The 19,283-nt window shown below is 35.3% G+C and overlaps 3 protein-coding genes across 4 annotated transcripts; 1 reads left to right on the top strand and 2 right to left on the bottom strand.

The window, feature by feature from the left end:
- Positions 1-747: 747 nt before the first annotated feature.
- Positions 748-5,700, top strand: LOC105224230 (WASH complex subunit 4). The gene is made up of 10 exons (XM_011202249.4): positions 748-878; positions 941-1,473; positions 1,532-1,753; positions 1,810-2,568; positions 2,622-2,954; positions 3,021-3,300; positions 3,495-3,649; positions 3,990-4,416; positions 4,502-4,719; positions 4,784-5,700. The coding sequence occupies exons 1-10, from the start codon at positions 860-862 to the stop codon at positions 5,273-5,275; spliced, it is 3,438 nt and encodes a 1,145-aa protein (XP_011200551.2). The 5' UTR covers positions 748-859; the 3' UTR covers positions 5,276-5,700.
- A 371-nt stretch (positions 5,701-6,071) lies between these two features.
- Positions 6,072-11,427, bottom strand: LOC105224228 (1-phosphatidylinositol 4,5-bisphosphate phosphodiesterase gamma-1). The gene is made up of 4 exons (XM_011202248.4): positions 9,699-11,427; positions 9,141-9,624; positions 8,220-9,079; positions 6,072-7,864 (listed from the first exon to the last, which is right to left on the bottom strand). The coding sequence occupies exons 1-4, from the start codon at positions 11,034-11,036 to the stop codon at positions 6,749-6,751; spliced, it is 3,798 nt and encodes a 1,265-aa protein (XP_011200550.2). The 5' UTR covers positions 11,037-11,427; the 3' UTR covers positions 6,072-6,748.
- Positions 11,428-12,820: 1,393 nt separating this feature from the next.
- LOC105224227 (uncharacterized) lies at positions 12,821-17,119 on the bottom strand. 2 transcript variants are annotated; one of them, XM_011202247.4, is made up of 4 exons: positions 16,802-17,119; positions 16,178-16,518; positions 15,753-16,104; positions 12,821-14,793 (listed from the first exon to the last, which is right to left on the bottom strand). In XM_011202247.4, the coding sequence occupies exons 2-4, from the start codon at positions 16,510-16,512 to the stop codon at positions 14,452-14,454; spliced, it is 1,029 nt and encodes a 342-aa protein (XP_011200549.1). In that variant the 5' UTR covers positions 16,513-16,518; positions 16,802-17,119; the 3' UTR covers positions 12,821-14,451. The 2 variants fall into 2 exon arrangements, with proteins under 2 accessions (XP_011200549.1, XP_029405274.1); XM_029549414.2 differs by lacking the exon at positions 16,802-17,119 and adding an exon at positions 16,662-16,775.
- Positions 17,120-19,283: the final 2,164 nt, after the last annotated feature.

Genomic DNA, 19,283 nt, shown 5'->3' with positions numbered 1-19,283 from the left:
TGTTCTTCAGTGCTGCTTATTCCATGCTTTCGTCCAAGCTTTGCGAAGAATCACATTATAACCGAGAGCTAACGGAGCTGCAATATTTGTAATTACAATAATCTCGCAGTTTACAACGTTTACAAACGTTTCAATAACATTTTCCGAAGCAATTAATGTAATTAAATATAAAAGTTAAACAAAACCGGCAAAAACGTAAACTTAAAAAGCACATATGAATTCATATGTCACACAAATGCGCTATAATATACATATATGCATGTTGTATGTATAGAAAATGCGCCCTCTCGATATATTTACGCGGTTTGCACTCTATTTATAATCACACAAGAGTGCCGTTTTATACATGAGCACCATTTCAATATAATTACGCATATTTCATTGTCTTTATAGGGCGTAATACGACTAAATATAAAAATTAACTCTACTGTTATCTCCTTTCACAATAATTTAACACAAAATTTACTCAACAGGAAACATCCGGGATATAAGTTTTCTCTTCCAATTTCACTTCAAATCGCTATTACCAAAATTGTTGTAATAGCCACAGAGTTGCATTTGCAGATTTAAATTTATTTTTAATTTCAATACCTAATTTATTTAAATATATTTACTTTTTTTCTTCACAATTATTAAAAAAAAGGCAAAACAATGTTTACAAATAGACAAAATTATTAAAAAAAAAATTATTAATTTTAAATGTAATTACGATTATAAAATTGCAAAAACGAAAGGAAAGTGGCAGCTTTATAGTTTTTGTGTTTTGTTTTGATTTCATCTTCGTTTTGTAATTGTTGCATTTGCTTTCTGTGAAAAATTGGGTGCAACAATTTATACAAAATTGTTTTAATAAAGAAAAATGGATCAAGCAGCTATAAGTAAGTAATAATTATCACTGATAAGAAAATACAATTTAGAATTTTCATTTTCGTCAAAACAGTTTCATCGGCTGAGGAGCAGTTGAAAAATTTCGGTTCATTCCTTGATATACATGATAAGAAATTGCAACAACTATCGCAAAAAACTACACAAGTGCCATCAGCTCATGCAACACCCACACTGAAGATTTTGACCACACCTCTTGTGGAAGTAAACTATTCTGCTAATCAGGAACAGCTTTTATTGCTTCGAATACTCGAATCTGATCGTTTGCTAAACAAAACGCTGCTCACATTCGCTCATCTTTGCGCCGAGGTGGATACCTTAACACGCAGAGCACAACATATGCAAATCAAGTTTCTATATATTGATGAAAATTTATGTGCACTCTTAGCCGATGAGGATGGCAGTGGCGGTCCAGATCCCGCACGACAAACCAATGAAATTTTACTTCAAATGAGTGAATCTATGCAATTCGTTTGTGATATACAATTCTTATTACAGCGTGGCATTGTGTTGGGCAACAATTTGCTCCACCAATGTGGGGCCTACTGTGCACTGGAAGATAACAAAAATTTAGAGTTTCGCTTTGTGGTATATGCAGTTCGATATTCCATGTAAATTTAGACATTTCATTTAGTATATTTTTTAGGATGTGTTTGATTGCCTTGCAGAATTGCTTTTGCAAATTCTCATTTTTAATGAAATTTTGGCTGGCTCCAATTTTTGCCGTTTCTGGCAGACTTACAAGAAAACCGTAGAAGCATTAGCGCAAAATGGACAACACAAGGAGTTCTGCACAGCCAGTGAACTGATTGGTTTAAGAAATTGCTTAGAAGAATTCGATTTTCTTTTTTCAGGCACTATCTTCCAGGTAACCACTTTGCTGTTTCTGACATTATCTTATTTACTGTTATCTCTACATTTCAGAGTTTCCTCGATAGCACTTTTGCGCTGAAGGATAAGATTGGTTCAAAGGGCATTGGACAACTTACAAACCAATGCAATGAGTATATGAAACAGTGTTTGTTGGCCATAAACAAGTGCGATGTAAATGAGTTCAGTGATCATAAACTTCTTGTGCGACTGAATGCATTCTGTGTAGTTTTTCATGATTTCTGCGGGCAAGTTGAGACTAAACATGTGAAACATCTCCTAGAGCTCAATCAAAAGCATCAAGGTATTATACTAATAGGTAATGTAGCTTGGCAGCCAACACCGTTCCTGCGACGTCATGCCACCTCACTGGTAAAACCACATGAGCGCCTTTTGGGAGATGGCAAACGTTTGCAGCAACATTATTTACAAACACGCGTGCAGACTTTACCGCGTGATTGCCGCAACTACTGTTCGCAAGTACTGCTTTTAACGCTAAACATACGCAAAGCATTAAGCATAGGTCCATTCGACCTCACCGTGCAACAGTTCAAAGAACTGTCAGCTTTACTGTTACTTGGCTTGCGTTTTGCATCGCAAATAAGTTGTTTGATCAAAGGTTTAGTAAATGCACATGTGACACTACAATCACCAATGACCAAAATAACACTGCAAAGCATCTGTAAACTGATTGAATTGTTAAAGAATATACAACAGTTATTCCAGGAGTACATGGACGTCATTGCAAAGGTGATGCAATGTGTTTTGCAATACTTACAGTATAAAGTACTGCACCTACTGAACTTGTGCAAGGTAAACAAATGAAATTTTGAACCAAATACGAATATTACAAGTTTATTTGTTAGAAACGCATTACGGCTGCTAAAATGCATGATCGTAACGTGGACGCTTTAGCTTCATTGCGCATCGCTGAGAAATGCATGACGGGTCCCCCAACGAAAACTCGTACTTTACTCACAAAACTGGCGGTGAATGCAACAAATCTCAACAATCGCACATTACCGCAAGATCAGTGCGAGCGTTTTCAATTGCTTATGTCGCGTATAACAATTCTAGCCGATTTTCAATCGAACATGCATGAGCTTTGTGATACAACATTCATTTATTGGCATCAGTCAGTGCTTTCAGCGTACTTGAGGCAGGTCGTCGAGCGAAAGTTGGACTTTAATTCATTTCAGGTAGACTTTTTCAATATATACTGATAACTAAATAAGAATTATTATATGTAACCCGTCCTATTACAGTATATTCTAAATGCGTTCAACGATTGTGACAAGGCTTTTGAGGTATTGGACTTGAAGGAGCTTAAATTATCTAAATGTTTAGAACGCGTGACTTATGATAATTTACGCAGCGAAATTGTGAGCAAGTTGTGTGCACAAATCGAAACATTTTTGCGTTTGGAAGTGCATTCCAATTTACAGCTTGAAAAAATGAGTCCATTTGAGCATGGCATTGATGACTACCGCGACTTGATTAACGCCTGTCCAATTAAATTGAAAGGAAATTATGTGATTTTGAAAGGTTAGTGGAAGTTTTGTCTTGTTTATATAACTAAAGACAGATATGTAAAAATAATTTAATGTATTTAAGATCTCTCTTAAAGATTTCCAATTACATTTGCTTTGTATGTTTTCGGCGACTCCAAAGCTTCAAACCCTAAAATAGCTGCCCAGTTGCAATTTTTTGTAATTGCAATTTGTTATTATTTTTTCCAGATCACGTCGAGAATTATTTAAGCGCCATGTTTTATAATCTTACCACCATATCATTGCATGACTGGAAGACCTACGAGGAGATGCGTCATCTGGCTAACACGCGTTTAATGCTAAAACCAGTAGAGGATTATTTGCCTAATCAAACTTTGGAACAGGTAACGTTAATGATATTTTTAATTACCGGTAATGATATTAGGACACCTTATCACATTTGTCGGAAACGACGATATCGGACCACTGTACCATATAGCTGTCATACAAACTCACCGATCGCTACTCTTTCCGTATATATTGTTCAGATTGGACCAGCATATATGTAGCTGCCAGTCAGGTTGTCTTAAAAACATTTATTTGTGCTATAAAAAATCCACCTGTGAAGGCTATTATAGCTTTGGTGCCACAAATTATAATTGCACTCTTCATTATTGTTCTTTTCTTTTAACTCGACGAACTTCCCTTCTTAATAAATATTTTTGGTTTACAATATTCCTTCAGGGCATTGATATTTTAGAAATAATGCGCAAAATCCATATATTCGTCTCGAAGTACGTTTATAACATGAATACGCAAATATTCGTTGAACAAAGGAGCGCCAATAAGCATTTGGATTCGATTGGCATACGACATGTAGCCAATTCGTTACGCACACACGGCACCGGTGTCATAAATACCACCGTCAATTTTACATATCAATTTTTGCGCCAAAAATTTTATACTTTCTCACAATTCCTTTACGATGAACAAATCAAATCACGGCTGATGAAAGAGCTACGCGCATATGCCGAACGGAAACATGCAAAAAGTTATCCGGTATACGCGTACGAACGCGCCGACGCTTTCAATAAGGATATACGCAAGCTGGGACTCTCCAATGACGGGCAAACGTATATGGATCTCTTTCGAAAGGTCATAACGCATGTGGGTAAGTTTTTTGAACGATTTTTTTCTAAACTATGCACATATTCCACATGCATATGTTCCATATAATATTTGCCCATAACACATAGGCAACGCTATGGGTTATATACGCCTGGTGCGCTCCGGTAGCATACATGCCAACTATAGCGCCAGCCTCTATTTACCCAAATTCGATGAGAATTTGCAATTTGCCACTGCTTGCAGTGAGCAGGAACTGGACCCAGTTACCGTGAAGGCGGCGGAAAATTTCGAAGTGAATATTAGTAATTTGGTGAAAAGCTTCTCAGATAGTACAGACTATTTTAAAGTAAGCTTAATTTCTTTTCCTGGAATTTATGCTAAATTTTCCACTCAAATATTAAATATTACAGTTACTTGTTGAAGCATTCCAACCGTTCTTTCGTAATCCGCATAATCTGCATTTGAAAAACTTCTTTCTCATTGTGCCGGCTCTGTCACTCAATTATGTAGAGCATATGCTGCGCGTTAAAGAGAAAATCAATAAGAAGGATCGTCAGGAGGCGTTGCTGTTCGATGATGGTTTCGCTGTCGGCTTAGCATACATATTAAAGTTATTAAATCAAATTGATGAGTTCTATGCTTTACACTGGTTCGCAACGGTGCGTGAACGTTTCAATGCGGAGCGTCTTAAGATACAGCAAATGTTGCTGGACATAAAAAAGTCGACAAACACACGCGCTGGCGCAAAAGGCAACTCCAAAGCTGCGTTAGCAATGCAAAATAGCGAAACGGAAAAGCTGCAACAAACGCTGGCCTTAACCGAACGACGCATTAATGCACATCAAATGGAGTACAATTTGCTCTATTGCAATTTGTGCAGCGCGAAAGTATTTTTCCAATAATTAAAGTGATACAAGTATTCATATATTGTAAGTGATTTTTTTTTTTAATTTAATGCATACACATATTATATTTTTACATTTTATATAGTTGATACCATAAAAAATTATAGCATAATCATAATATACATTTTTATGAATAAAAAATATTTGATATTACTAAATATCTGTTTTGTTGTAAACTTACAGTATTTACTGTACATATAAATACTTTCAGAACATATAAAAGTAGACCTACTATATATGTATAGGTGTGAATATTTTCCATTAGCTAAGGCACAGTAAACATTGTTTTTACCTCAATAAAGCTGAAATGCGAGTAAATAGAATGCATGTGTGGTAAGCTAGCGTAGGCTTTAGTAAAATAGTATTAACTTTAATTAATTTTGTATATTTGTGATTGTGCGGAGAATTCGAAATTTTTGAAAAAGTATTATTTTTAATTTTTTGTATATTTTGATAATCTAACCTGTAAAAATGCCATACTAAAATTTTAAATTAATATTTCAAACATTTTTTGTGTTACAAGCTTCTAAAGTGTAGCCGCTAAGTTCAATCGGCTCTGCCGGCATCTACTTGAAGACAAATGTTCCTAACACTGCACGTTCTGCGTATCGTATCCTACTAATTTTTTTTATCGGACTAAAAATCGTTCCGCCATTTTGTTAATTTTTTGATTTTTTCGACCACTCAAAAGCGTTTTTGTTAATTTTCTAATTAATTGTCTTATAATTAAAATTACAAATTTTTTTGAAGTTATAACTTTAAAACGTTCATGTGGAAATATTTTCATAAAATTAAATTTAAAATAATTATATTCATACATAAACACACATTTTTTTCTGCATTTTTTTCGTATTATTGAAAAAAATATTTTTTTGAGGTTATAACTTTAAAACATTTGTGTGAAAAGTTTTTCGAAAGTAACAAAAACACAAATTTAATATTATTATACATGCACATATATACATATATTTATTTTTGTATATTTGTCTAAAACACGTGTAAATAATACGCACACGTAAATAAACTGGATTACATAGAAATATAGAGCTGCGTACGTTTAAAAAAGTACATTTTGCTTAGAATGTAGATACATAGTAAAATGTTAAGTCTTTATATGAGTTGCAATAATTAGTTAATGGAAGAAATTTTCAGTGCTTTAACTATACTAAAAGAAATAGTTTAGACATAAATACATTTAATGTGGAGAAAAAGAAATTTGTTTGACGTTTTCAATTATTAAAATGAATCTCCCTTTTGAGTGCAATTAAGCATTTTTTCTTTAGGAAATTAAATTAAATTTATCAGTAATTCTTATAAAACATTAAATTTGTTCATTTGTGTAAAAATAGATATGTAGCATTTGTTCGTTGGGTAAATTAAGGGCACTTGTTAACAAACATCTACAAAACAAACACATACACACATATGTAAGTAGAATGTAAGTAAATATTTTCTATAAAAGCAAGCATTTCAGAAGTCCACAACCACTGTGTGCTCATTAGCGGCGTTTGTGCTGGCATGGGTAATGTCCACATGCACCAGCAGCGAGGCCAACTCCAGCTCCTCGCTGAATTTATTGCGCAGCGTGATACTACGATAGCCCGTGCGTATGCAATTCAGCGGATAGCATGCTTGCGCTATGAAATGCGTCTCGGCAAACATATCTTCGTCCTGCACCTCAAAACGCAGCAGCGCAAAATCCGGATTACGCACGGTGAAGCTACAGCTTTCATTCCAGAACGGATTAAAACCGTTCTCACTCACCTTCGTGCGATGCTTAATGCCCGTGTCAAAACTGGCGCCACATATTTCAACAGTGACTAGCGGATTATTGGATTTGCCGCCACGAAACAGATGACGCCCCGCTATAATACGTATTGTTACAAAGCGCTCTTCGTGTGAGCCAATCGCCAGCATATTATTCGGTTCGAAACTGTCGCTTTGCATAAATTTCGGCTTAAGCAGATAACCGCAATTACCGTTATCGCGGAATTTAGCTTGATTCAGCTGCATGGCTTTGTCGCCAGTCTGATAGTTGAGTGCAATCATTTGTGAACCGACATTCCAAAAGGGTACCGGATTAAAATTAGATGAATCCAAACGTTGTCCCTTCGGATAGACACGACTGATTTGATTGCGATGATATTGTAGGAAGAGCATAGTGTTCTGTTGTAGAAATTGCTTTTCTGCTTTGGTTTCAGGGAAACTCGACATCTCGTAGAATACCCATGAATGTTCACGGAATGGCACACTGCGGAAGTAAATAATTAAATCGGACATTTCTTTGGCCACACGTGCGGAACGTTCCTTTTTGCGTCGTTCGGTGGCCAACTGGTTGGCGATTAGTGCACCCTCTTGTATGGCTTTGATCCATTCGTAAGCCAATTCTTGGTTATCAAAACCGATGATGAAGGAGTTTTGCATTGTTGGTGTCTGAATTTGCAATTGAAATAATATACCCGGTTCGCTAGACTCGGACAGGTGTACAATGGCGCCGTGTATGTCAATCGAATCGGTACGTGAAATATTTTCACAGTTATTTTCGTCGCTAAAGGAATTGTAGTCATCGCTAGCAGAGTCAATTACCTATCGGAAGAGATTATTATTTTTTGATGGGAAATTGTTAATTTTCTCAATATAACATATACTATATAGTATTGGTGCTACAATTAATTTTGCATTAATAGAAGGTGTAGAGATACACTTTACTTTATCAATACTAAGTGCCGGTGCACACACAAAATCTTTTGTCACCACTTTTTGATGAGAATATGATATGAAAGAAAATGTGTAAAATTTTTCCACTGAAGTGGTTGGACTTATGTGAACGCAACGAATAACACCAAATGAGATTTTGCCGATGGTGAGCGATAACAGAGTCCGTGTGTAAACCCAATCTAACTAACTGTAACTCGGTTTGCTAATATTGTATTGCTCTTACCTTCACATAGTTTGCCGGAAAGTGACGTTGCACCATGCCACCATAATCACCGCGCCACCACATTGACGTATTACGCTGCACATTCGTAATGATGGCATGTTTTGGAAATGAAAGTTCATCTGATTTATTAGCTTTGTAGCTGTAGAGCGCTTTGCATGTAACACGATCATCCAGACTGGGATCCATATAGCTCGAGGCATCATTGATATCGCCACCATTATGATGATGCTCCAGCGATGTTTGACAGGCGAGTAGTTTCTGACGTAATAATTCTTGTGACACCGGATACATTAGTTTAACATTACGATATAACGGATTCCGCATGTAATAATTGACTAGCGATACAAGCGATTCGAATTGTATGGTATCCACGACGTAAAGGCGACCCTCTTGCATGATGCGACAATGCTTAATTTTGCGATTTATTGTAAATGATATGACAAATGCGTTGGTGCTTTGTACTGATGGGCGTACTAAAAATGAGCCCACATCCAGTTTGATGAGCACTTGCTCTGCCTGCTCTTTGGTTGTGTTCGGGTGAAACCATTCTTGTGTTTCATGCTTTTTCGGTTGAGGCACAGGCTCTCTTAAGGTAATTGAGAACTCGGAGCTGCGCAGCATATTTTTGCGATAGTACACAATTAGTGCATAAAGTGAATCGAAAACGAAATTATCGACTAAATAATATTTCTTTTTTCCATTTTCACGTTTCAACTTAATGCGACAGTGATTTGGACGATTACGACGCCAGAAGGACAAACTGTAATCACCAACGAATGTGTCCGATTCCCGCACCAAAAATGTGCCATCGCCCAAATGCTTGTACGATTCTAGTAGTTGATCGGCTTCCTGGCGGCCACCTTTATGATTTAAGAAAGTATTGAAACTAAATTTAAAATGAAATTTAATTGGTTATTTTACCTTCTAATTTTCCATGGAACCAGTTTTCACCAAAGTGCAATTCTTCATTCGCAAAATTATCTTTTGATTTGGGCATTAACGCTAAAGTTGCATTTTGCGTCGCCACATTATCATCGTCATCTGCGCCGGCAGCGTTGTTTCCGTCCGTGTGTGACGAGTAGATTAATTGCTGTTGTGTTAATACGAAATGATATAGATTCCAGGCTTTGTCAACAGGATCTTTAAAGTATAGCATTCCCTCTTTAAGAAAATTTCGCATATTTTCGTTTTCATCACCGTTAGCGCCACTAATTGATGATCTGCTACCACTGGTTGTTAACATGCCAGAGCCGCCACCGACTATGCCCGGACCACCAGCACAGCCATCCTCATATTCTGGCAGTTTTTTGTGCTTAAGTATGATTTTGCGACGCAGTTGGTGCGGTGAAGGCAGTTGCGATTCAGCGCGGTCACAACGTTGGGTCAGCAGCATGTCACCAAAAACCTGAAATTTTATTTAAATAAATCAGAAATAAACTCATTAATATAAAAGAATAAATACTTTATTTAATGACTTACCTCAGTAAGTGCTTGTGCCATATTACGCTGCTGCTCTAGGGAACAGTTCTGTTCGATAGATAAAATCACTGGATATTCGGAAGTTACAAATGCATGCTCCTTTATTGTCTTAATAACATCTTTAAATTTTATTTTTGATGTCATAGTGTGTCCATGGAAAATATAAGGTAAATTGTCAGCGCCATTCCAGCAGTCAAGCTCAATACACCGACAGCCCATACGTAATGCGCGTGCGTACGCTTCACATGACGACTCACTGGAAAATTGATCGCCAGTGAGATAGGTGTTGTGTGAGGATGCAATCCAGTATGCAGAAATCGGTTGTTTCATGTCCATGTAAATGCGATCACAGTTGCGATCCCAGAGATCGTTTTGTTTCGAAAAGAGGTAATCAAGAAATTCGCTAATTGTAAAGTAAGGTTCTTTCACATCACGTTCTACATCCTGCAAAAAGTCACGTATAAACTTTGAAACCGACGCATCATGTTGTTGTTGACTATCCGGGTCCGTTCCGCTTACGTCGATCCGATTGTCGTGGGAACGGACCGATGTATCATCTCGCGCCATATTTTCATGTTGCTCTTGCATTAGAAAATTTTGAAACTCACGCAAAGTGACTGTTTTACTATCTTTTGAATAGGGAAACGTGCCTGGTGTACTATAAAACATTTCTTCAAGAAAATTATTTGGCAGCAGTAATTTTCTATACAAACGTGAGAAATCATCGAAGCGTAAATCATTTTTAGGTCTTACATCATCTTCAGCAAAACATTCCATTAGTTTACTGGTGGTCATTTTGCAACTAATACTTGCCAAAAAGCATTTAAAGTCTTTTACTGTCACCTGACCACCATCTTTGGATGATTGTACGCTTGAATTTTCAATAGCATAATATTCGCGTCGTAACCAACGTTCAACTTGTAATGGATATGGTGCGTTTACGGTGTCCTGCACCATGTAACGAAGACCGCATACCCAATTATCTGCTTCTTGTTCGGAAAGTGCCACTACTGAGAACGTCTTTAGTTTGAATGAGCTGCCATACAACACTACAAAGCATTTTGCCGGCTCAAAACGTTTTGAATCTTCAACACAATTGCGGAACTCTTTTGAGCATTTACCGACACGTATCTCACGAATTTCACGTAGTTCAAGTGAGCCCTCGTAGTCAGAACGCTTATCTGACATAACCGAAAACCATAGTAGCTGCCTCGTTTCGCGTACTAACATCAGCCGCCGTTGTTCCGGACGATGCTTGGAATACAATTTGGTGATAATTGTGCCACGTTCAAGCATACAAATGGTTTGTTCCATTTTACCCAATGCTGGTATACTCATTGTGCTTAAGCAATTCAACAAGTTGGTTATTAAAAGTGCTGTGTGCTATGTTAAAATGTGGAAAGGTTATTAGCGAAAATATATTGTTTGTATGTTTTCTGGTCAATCACTTGTTTGCTGGACTTATCTATTTTTGTAACTTCCTGTAATTTTTGGTTTATTTTTCTGTTGCGTTTTTCTTCTCTCTCTTTATGATAGTGGACTCCAGCCGCTTTACCAAGTTCACTTATATTTAACATTTGTCGGGCGACTAAAAGAGATGTATCAATCACATTCCTCACAATTGCTATCACAAAAATGGAATTAACTAAAAATTTATCATATTAATTGCTTTTAAAAGCAATTATTTGTGAAATTAAGGCAATTCTTGAGGAAAGTTTCCTTTGATGGTTTCTCCCAGGGATAATGGGATGCCCAACTTATTCCAGTGTGAGAGCGCCTCAAAATAAGCGTTTTTTATAACATTTTTCCATTATGGCCAGATCGAACAAAATAAGAATTTTTGGGCATTTTAAATTAAAATACCCAACATTTATTACGATTGCAAAATTATTATTTATTGGACTTTTAATATATGGCGAAACTACTTAATTCTTTTTTATGATTTTATGGTATATTAAAACAACTGATTTTCCATCTTTCAATACTTAATAAGGTGAATTAAGCCTGTTAGTTCTCAATTAATAAATGATTTTAATCAATTGTAATAGAAAATTAATTCTATTATGCATTAAATTACAAAACGTTTCATGAAATATATTTAAATTTCGCATTTTCTTTGATTTTCATTGTTTTAAATTTTTATTAGCGATCTTGAACGGCGGCAACAAATTCCTCCGTTCACATATATTTTTGGTATAATTTCAATCTGGCCGTTCCAGTCATTCCAATTGCGAAACGTCAACACCTACCCAATCCAGTCAACTGTCAAAGTTCGGTAGGTGAGCGGCTCTCACACTTCCAGTGACAGTTGAGTTGGGGATCTCTTTATCTCTGGTTTCTCCACTTGGCAGCATTGCCAGATACAATACGCAATGAGAAAATAATGGTGCGCAACACATGTGACGTCAGTTAATAACTATGGGAGCAACGAATATAGTTAGTTATGTGTACATTTCAGCGGTAAAACTCACATATAATTGTAAAATAATAAGTTTACATTAAATTTAACAAACATTGTTTCTGCCATTTTAATGTTGAAATCATTACAGTATTGAATATTTTAAATATGGAAGATTGTAAAGTGTTACCACCATGTTAGTAGTAACTTGTCATAATTTTTCCCGCTCTTTAAGGTTAATTGGCAAACGAATGCTAAAACAGTTCCGGTGAGTGGTTTTAGAAATTCAAATTTTACATTTTTTAACAAGTTAAATATTGTGAAATAACTTCTATTAAATTCGGTGCACTTATTAGAATTGGTGGGGTATCAAATAATCAGTACCGGCATCGTGCGATCAACTGTTTCATGTAAACATGTAAGTGAATTAGCAACATTACAACATGTTAACTTTGAATAAGCAAACATTAAAAACTTTGAATGATAACTTCAATAAATATAATTGTATTTAAATTAGTAAAAACCTACGTAGGAAGGGCCCCATATTTTTTTATTTAGTGCTATGTTTCGAAAAACCGATCGAATTTCAATATTTGCTGAGAGATTTGCCACATATTCCAGTAAAAGAAAAACAATTAGTGTGCACTCGTTTCTACTCGTTTGTTTCTACTCGTATGTAAATGAATTAATTTATCAACAGAAATAGAAGTAGAAGAGATTATGGTTTTGTTTTTAGTTTCCACAGTTTATTAATTCATCTTGGATTAAATTTAGATTTGTATTATCCAGTATAAATAGGAATATAGCGGTACAACATATACATAAGTACATTAAACAGTAGACATGAAATATAAGTAAGTAATATAATATACTGCATAGTATGTGTTTAACTTTCTTATTTCCCGTAAAATATAACTAATCTAATTCAACAAATTAAAATGAACATAAATATACAGATTGAGCATTAACTATTGCTACTTGCTATTGCAATTCCTTATTTATTTGAATATGTAAAATTAACACAACTCACAGTTACAAGTACAATTAATGAATGTGAATATTTAAAGCTTGTACAATCAAGTTTGAATTTAGTGTTTTTTTGTTTGTGTACCAACATTATGTTTATATATAGTAGAGATTTATGAAACGTGTTTTTAGGAATTAATGGTGTGACTGTAGTGATTGCGTGTTGATGTATAGGAATATTAGAGTGTAAGTATTTGCAATATTATTATTATTTTTATTTCATTATTTTCTTTTAATGTTGAATTTTAGTTTCACCACTGTTTTTTTTCTATGTCGTGTTTTTTCAATGGCATATTATTTTTTTATTCTTACAATTAAAGAGATCAGTTGAAAGCCGTCATTTTATAATTTTATGATAACGCATAATAATATTAGTCTTAATGTAATTATTCAATTTCCTCACTGAAATTAATATTTTATCAATAATGACTTATTCTACTCTTTTTTTTATTGTTCAATGCAAATAACTTTAGTAGTATGGTTTTTTGTAAGTTTGCATGATAAAACTATACTAACGCATGATTCATATTTATGTTCTATTGCAATGATATTTTGATTTGACTATATTGTTAAGTGTAGGGTGTTTCGACATTAAGGATTTGCTTGACTAATTTTAAAATATTATTTTTTCTTTACTTACCTACATAAATGGTTGGTAACTGCTTATACGATTGGTATTTTAAAGCATAAGCTTTTTTTTATTACAATAATATATTTTTTTCCATAAAATAGCGTATTTTATAATTTAAGTATTGTGGTTACACACTTGCCCGCTTTTGCTGAAGTGATAGACATTTTTTTTCAGATTTCTTACGAATATTCCATTGGTATTTCTTATAGGAGAAGTAAATCAGTTTTTTCAATGTAATATTACAATGAGTAATGCAAGTTTAGTAGATTTTCATGACAATATTGCTTCCATATGATATATTTAGTGTGTACATATGCGGCATATACATAATAATAACTGCTTATCTAATGCACTATATAAGTACGAAAATATCATATTAATGATATCGAAATGCTTTGTGATTTTGATTTGCTTTAATGTCAATTATTTTGGTTTGATTTGTTATAAAAAAACACCAAAAACTATTTTATCTCAATGTCGTACCTTAGTGACCCATTTTCAAACTCCAATTCAAATTCGCGCTTCGTTGTATGTAGGTGTTGTTGTATGACGATACAAATTTCACATTTCCCTTATGGATTTTTTGCATTTATTAACAGAAGCCACGATTTTATAATTTCAACACTTTTTTCCACACTATACCAGCTATACTGGAGTGCGTTTCACTACACAACTTGTGTAATTTCACTGTTTACACTTCACTGTGTTGCGCCAGCAGCTGGTCCATAGATTGAAGCATCACTTATGCGACGTGTCATAGTTGCTTTGCGATTTAAAGTGGCTGCTGAGTGATTCGATTGTAGTGTATTGGTGTTTAAGTGATGATTGGAACGATGTGATGGATAGTAGTTGAGCGGTGCCATATTCGGATTATCAATACGTGTTGGTGATGACACTACGGGACGTGGCGAGACACGTTGTAGGGTGTGTAACACTTCTTGTGGCTCCTGATAGCCAGAGTCCAAGTCGTCATGATAGGAGTCCATAAGTGGTGTCGGATCTTCGTAGTCGTAGTCGACAAAGCCACTGTTGTCGAAGGACTGTAGATATGAACATATTTTTTTTTTATTACATTTAAATAATATTTACCCTCAAATGCAATTCTAATTAACCCTTAACAAATTTGCATATGCCTTTATGTTGTGTGCTTTGATGTTATCTGATAAATAGTGGGCCTTCGAGCAATCAAGAAATACCGGTTCAGTGCGGAAAATACTCTGTGGTTTGACATTGCCCACAGTGACACGACCGTCGTTAAAAAAAAATTCTAAAACTTTCTATTCATAGAATAGGTACTTCTCCTAGCTTCTTATATCCTCAACAGAGTATATTAAGTATGTTACGAGAGTTCTTACACATCGAAGGAAACGTAAATATATCAATGATTAGCGTAACGGGATACATAAGTCAATTTGAATATGACCGTTTGTCTATCTCTCTATTTGCCTATCTTTATGTACACGAAGTAGTCCTTCGGTTTTTGAGATATCGATGTGAAACTGGGCACACATTTTTTGTGACTTTGAAGCTGTTCATTTATCAGAACCACCGATATCGGTCCACTATAGGATATGACTTCCATTCTAACTGAACGATTGGAAACAAGTCCTTGTATGGAAAACTTTTTATTCAACAAGATATCGGCATAGATTATGTTTACCAAGTTTACCACATATAGCTTTTATACAAACTGTCCGATGAAGCGATTACATGGAAATAACGATATTTTACAAGATAAATTTCTAACATTTGGCATAGATTATTGTCCAAAACTGCACTAGATTCCCGCATTTTAAAACCACTGCCTAAGAGTCCGTAAACTTTTTGTAACTCTAATATTTATGGCCCATATTCTAGCCCATTACTTAACAGTGAACGCACTGGGAGTTTTTTAATCCCTTCTTATTAACTTCAATTTCATTCGGTTTGACCATTACAATTTCAAACCGAGCATACCTTTGATCGTTTGAATCACTAGATAATAGTCTACATGTATTACCTTTATCGGCACACGTTTTGTATATTCACGATAAGTGGGATTCTGCACTTTAGAGCGGTAGTCGACAATCTCATAGTGACCATCTTGCACAACAGTTCCATTACCATTACCCACTGGGTAGTCCGAAATGAAGTGTCTTGTGCCATGCGGAGTTAATGTGGCCCAAAGCAGGCGACTGTCATTAGCCAATTGCGATTGCAAAGTGTCACGATTATTGGTCGTTGTAACAGGATACAGGATACCACCAGCCGTAAAGGGCTTTGCTTTATTTGAAGATTCTCCCAACGACTTCATGCCGCTCTGTTTTATATTCGAATCGTGATAAGATAGATTACAGCTGGAGAACAGCGTTCTAAAAGAAAAATCAAATTTTTTATTAAATAGATATATTTATGTACATATGCATATTCCTTGTGGGTACTCACTTTCTGCACTTTAACACAATGAACGCGAAGAGTCCGCCTAAAATAATTACACCGACCGAACACGATATCAGACCCAAAACCCAAGTGTTCTCTAACACTTTCGAATCGGTGCCAGTTAATTCGACGAATTCAATGCCCTCACCTTCGTTGGGATTTGGATGGGGGTTGCACAGTGAGGGCGCATAGCATGGATTGGTATCGTTAGTTGCCACAAGCGCTGCTGCAGTGGCAATATTCGGCAACAAGAATGATGGTAAGGGTGGTGGTGGCATCGATAGTATGGTGTCGGGTGGGGGTGCCTCATATTTGCAAATGCCAACGCAGAAACCAAACATTTTCAACTATAAAAAACGAAAGTACCAAATACAGTTATTATTATTATTAAAAAATAATAATTTCTCGAATAACAAGGTATAGTTCGAAAACTTTATCGAAAAAATATTTTTTCATTCGTCAATCAATCAATCAATTAAAATTGTAGTACCTAAACACTATTACACCGTAAAATATCGATCCGAATATCAGTCAAGTTAACGGCACAAGTACAAAAGCTTACAATTTGTATTTCAGGTGCTTTTTACCATATAATGAAATTTATAAAGAATGAAATTGCATTTAACTTACTCTCCTAACGCCTTATGCCTTTATTTGAATATATTTTTAGATTTGCCTTTGTCTTTATAGAAAAAGTAATGGCAGTAAAAAATAAGTCGTACGGCCGCACTGCCCTAAAAGGAACTTGTAACTGTGCGTTTCAGTAATATCTGTATACTTGAAACGACGAAAGAGTGTGCGAGTCCTGTGAGAGCGTTGTAATGTAAATAATTTGTTGCACAGCGTCTTTTTCTCTTACAATAACTTTTACTCGGTTTGCAAAGCCTTTACACTTTTTAATTAACTTAAGTTATTAATTTTATTTATTCATTTTGGAATATACATATGAATCAAACTATGCTTAAAGGAACTGTTGAAAATTATTTTAAAAGTACAACGCTCCATTTGTAAATAAATAATAACAAAAGTTCCATCCCCTACAACTATGCTTCGTTTTAAATACTGTTCTCTCTCCCACATACTGTTAGACTTTGTATTGCGCATGCACTGCGTAACTGTAGGGTGATTCAGAGATTCTAAATTTTTATTGAAAGATTTTTATTAAAATATAAATCCGGAAAAGGTTTGTGTAACCGACTGAGTTCATATATGTACCTATACTTATAAGGGTTTCAAATGTCAATTTTACTTAGAAAATTCAAACACTTTCATCTTTTAACAGGCTACATTAAGTTTACCACGAATTTTGTTACACCCAAAAGGGAACGACGGATATCATTCAAAATATATGTATATATAGTATATAAATGATCTGCATGACGAGCTGGGTCGATTTAGCCATGTCCTTCAGTTTTTAAGGTACGAATTTTTCATTTCTTACCAAGAATCTGCTCATTTGTCGGAACCGCGGATATCGGGCTACTATAGCATATAGCTACCATATGATCGAAATCAAGGGCTTTTATGGAAAACTGTTTGTTTTTGCGAGATATTGTCATGAAATTTGGCTACTGTATAGTGCAATATCCGAAGAAATTATGTTGATCGGATCACTATAGCATGTACCTGCCATACAAACTGAAATTTCTGTAAGGAATGTTTTGTGTCTGTGGAGACTATTATAACTTCGGTGAAGCAATTATTGCAGAGCGAAGGCAGATACCAATAAAACTCCAATTTCGTATTGAATCTCATTCTTCTAAGTGAAATATTCTCTCTAAATTGTATTGATATATCTTCTCCGTTAGCCGATATGTGCAGCATAACGCCAAATAGAGAGAGACAATAATTTGATTATCTCATTTTTTACTCATTTGATCGTTTGTACGGAAGGAACATCCGGAAATCACTTCACCTCGTCGTCCTCATCACTTTATTGGAAACAATCTTTTATCTTCTAACATTAATTAAGGTAAACATGTAAAGATTACTATTTTATATTTCGTAAGGCGTCCTACTTGTGTGCATCGACGAATAAAAGTTTAATTTGCTTGTGAGAGCTGATGGCAGACTGTATTCGGTTTCCAGTTTATTGGCAACTGTTTCGGTTAAAGACTGTAAGAAGAGATCGCAGTAGCAAGGGCACCTGTATCCAAAAATGTTGAAAAAGTGGCCCCGCCCTCTAATAAGTTAAGGTCGAATATTATAAGAACTTCTACCGACAGTGTGATAGGTGAAATCGGTAGATAACCCCGCTCACTCCGCATACAACGGTACTGTTAAAAACTACTAAAACCACGATAAATCAATAAGGAAATACGCCATAGACATTAAATTTTACCCCCGAGATGGTATGAGAGGGTTTTATGAGAGCCGGTGTGAAAATTGGACGATGGCCGACTAATTTCGACAAAATTTAGCACATGACATTCTTCTCATACTCCAATCTCATATTAAGAAAATGAACAACAACCACGCCTAATCCTCTTATAGTACTATTTTAAATTCCACTTGATTCTTTCACTTTCCTGTGCACAAATCGAGAAGCAATTAATATAACCAGAAAAACTTTTCATGAATAATTTAATGTATTTCCCCCTACAACCAAAAATTGTTCAAATTCAACAAAAACTGTTCATGGCCCCTAGGTACCGAAAATGTGCCAATAGGTGACTTATACAATTGAAATTCAGAGAGAATCTGAATCCTTTTCTTACAATAGTAGGTTGAATATTCACATATCACTACTTATAATAAAGATTTCCGAACTTCCTGGTGACTTCATACTGCATATATCTGGCAACATGTGAGTTACCTCAATGAAAATGAAAAAGAGAGTTTGTTTTAATGATAACGGTGTATCTATAGAACTAAAATATGTAAAATTATGCAAAAACTTGAAATAGTATGTTGTATTGCCGGAATCCTCGTTTGGTATACTACGACTCAGAAAGATCCTTCACGATACTGGCGTAGCTTTTGGTATTGATCAACGTCAGTTTAATCAGCCGTATTAGTTTTGCTGGGATACGAAGTTCAGGCATAGCAGCAGTTTTGAATTCGACGAAGAGGTGGTGTATGTCGATCCTCCTTTCACGGGTCTTTTCCATAA

This window comes from Bactrocera dorsalis, chromosome 4 (genome assembly GCF_023373825.1).
Source record: "Bactrocera dorsalis isolate Fly_Bdor chromosome 4, ASM2337382v1, whole genome shotgun sequence".
In the NCBI taxonomy this organism is placed as follows: domain Eukaryota; kingdom Metazoa; phylum Arthropoda; class Insecta; order Diptera; family Tephritidae; genus Bactrocera; species Bactrocera dorsalis.
The sequence above is the reverse complement of the archived record's forward strand: the minus strand, read 5'-3'. Positions and strand labels throughout refer to the sequence as shown.